Here is a 2,359-nt window from a genome sequence, read left to right as displayed (position 1 = left end):
AACGGGGAGCAGGCCGAGGCTGCCATCAGCGCCTTCCACCGGAGCCGCCTGCGGGAGCGCGAGCTGTCGGTGCAGCTGCAGCCCACGGACGCCCTGCTGTGCGTGGCCACCCTGCCCCCCAGCCTCACGCAGCAGCAGTTCGAGGAGCTGGTGCGGCCCTTTGGCAGCCTGGAGCGCTGCTTCCTGGTCTACAGCGAGCGCACTGGCCACTCCAAGGGCTACGGCTTCGCCGAGTACATGAAGAAGGACTCGGCCGCTCGCGCCAAGTCGGACCTGCTGGGCAAGCCGCTGGGCCCACGCACCCTCTATGTGCACTGGACAGACGCCGGGCAGCTGACGCCCTCCCTGCTCCACTCCCACTGCCTCTGTGTTGACCGCCTGCCGCCCGGCTTCAGTGATGTGGATGCCCTGCGCCGGGCGCTCTCGGCCGTCCACACACCCACCTTCTGCCAGGTGAGCCCTGTGCCCAGTGCGGGGATCTCGGGGAGCAGATGCGAAGCCCAGAGCACCTCAGGGGGCCCTTTGAGTCACCTGCTCTCTCCGGGCTCCTGGGTCCCATTTCAGTAAGGCAGCAGCGATGGCACTGTGAAGGGGCTTCTTGTTAGAAAGGCCACATGGTGCAGTGTGTGACAGCCCACCGAGGAGCCAGGTGGCTGGGCTTCAGATCCCCGCACACCCTCTGGCAACTTGCTTAACCTCCCCACTGTAAAATGTACGCGAGGGGCTTCCCGGGTGGCGCAGTGGTTGAGAGTCCGCCTGCCGATGCAGGGGACGCGGGTTCGTGCCCCGGTCCGGGAGGATCCCACATGCCGCAGAGCGGCTGGGCCCGTGAGCCATGGCCGCTGAGCCTGCGCGTCCGGAGCCTGTGCTCCGCAACGGGAGAGGCCACAACGGTGAGAGGCCTGCATACAGCAAAAAAAGAAAAAAAAAGTCTCTTATAGACAGCAAATTTTTGAATCATTTTCCCCTTCTCTTTATTTCATTCTCTCATTATTTGCCTTTTAACTGGAATTTTAATTGATTTTACATTTGATGTAATTAAATAAGGTAGAGTTTAAATAATGTAATTAAATAAGGTAAATTTGGTAAGATTTACAACTGGCATTTTCTATTTTTTTCCTATAAATTTAATGTCACTTTTTTTTCTCTATTTCACCATACTGTCATCATTTGTGTTAAATATGCATATTCTATTGTACCACCCTCTCTTCTGCATTTTAAAAGGCAGTGTTAAATGTTAGTGTTTTCCTGGAAATTATTATACAGTTAGCATCTTAAAACAATCTAGTTTAAATTAATACTAATTTAATTTATATCCTTTACAGAGATTGTGCTTTGGAGTTTCTGTAATATATAGCTCCTTTCTTTCCCCCTCATTATTATTTTTGTATAATTATTGTCTTCTTTATTCATTATAAGCTCATGAACACAATTTAATAAATTTTGATTTATGTAGCTCTTTTCCAAATCATAAGAGAGTGGAAAAATTATATGAAAATACATTTATACTGTTTTACCTTTACCTATATAGTTACATTTACCATGGATCTTTACTTGTTTGTGTGGTTTATTTACTTTGTCTTTTCACTTCAGCCTGAAAGCACTTTGGAATTTCCTGAGAGGTAGGTGTGCTAATGACTGATCCTCTCAATTTTTAATATCTTGGAATGTCTTTGTTCTTTTTTTTTTTCCTTTGTGGTACACGGGCCTCTCACTGCTGTGGACTCTCCCGTTGTGGAGCACAGCCTCCAGATGCACAGGCTCAGCAGCTATGGTTCACAGGCCCAGCCGCTCTGCTTCATGTGGGATCTTCCCGGACTGGGGCACGAACACGTGTCCCCTGCATCGGCAGGTGGACGCCCAACCACTGTGCCACCAGGGAAGCCCCTGTTTCTTCTTAATTTTTAAAGGACAGTTTTGCTGACTACAGAGTTCTTGGTTGACAATATACTTCTTATGACAATGTCAAATATGTCTTCCCAATGCCTTCTGACCTCCATTAATTCTCATGAGAAGTCAACTTTCTTCTTATTGTTAATCCCTTGTACATTATGAAACTTGTGGCTCTTGTTGCTTTGAAGATTATTCTTTTGTCAGTGTCTTTTGCCAGTGTGACTATGATATGTTTAGGTGTGGAAAATCACTGAGTTTATTCTGCTTGGAATTTATTGAGCTTCTTATATAGAGAGCTTAATGTTTTAAATTGTATTTGTGGAGTCTGGGGAAAGTATTTCTTCAAATTAGCTTTTTGTCCCTTTCTCTCTTCCCTTTCCTTCTGGAGCTTCCATTACACAAATATTGATACATTGATGACATCTCATCTCTGAGGCTCTGTTCATTTTTCTTCATTCTTTTTTTT

The 2,359-nt window shown here is 46.8% G+C and overlaps 1 protein-coding gene across 1 annotated transcript in view; it reads left to right on the top strand.

The window, feature by feature from the left end:
- RAVER1 (ribonucleoprotein, PTB binding 1) overlaps positions 1 to 2,359 on the top strand; it is a 15,239-nt gene that overhangs the window by 3,779 nt on the left and 9,101 nt on the right. The window contains exon 4 of the mRNA XM_007460660.1: positions 1 to 453. This exon is cut by the window's left edge and continues 1 nt beyond it. Within this exon, the coding sequence (XP_007460722.1) occupies positions 1 to 453 (453 nt within the window). The remainder of the gene's footprint in view (positions 454 to 2,359) is intronic.

Source organism: Lipotes vexillifer, unplaced genomic scaffold, assembly GCF_000442215.2.
Source record: "Lipotes vexillifer unplaced genomic scaffold, Lipotes_vexillifer_v1.1 scaffold1011, whole genome shotgun sequence".
Taxonomy (NCBI): domain Eukaryota; kingdom Metazoa; phylum Chordata; class Mammalia; order Artiodactyla; family Lipotidae; genus Lipotes; species Lipotes vexillifer.
The sequence above is the reverse complement of the archived record's forward strand: the minus strand, read 5'-3'. Positions and strand labels throughout refer to the sequence as shown.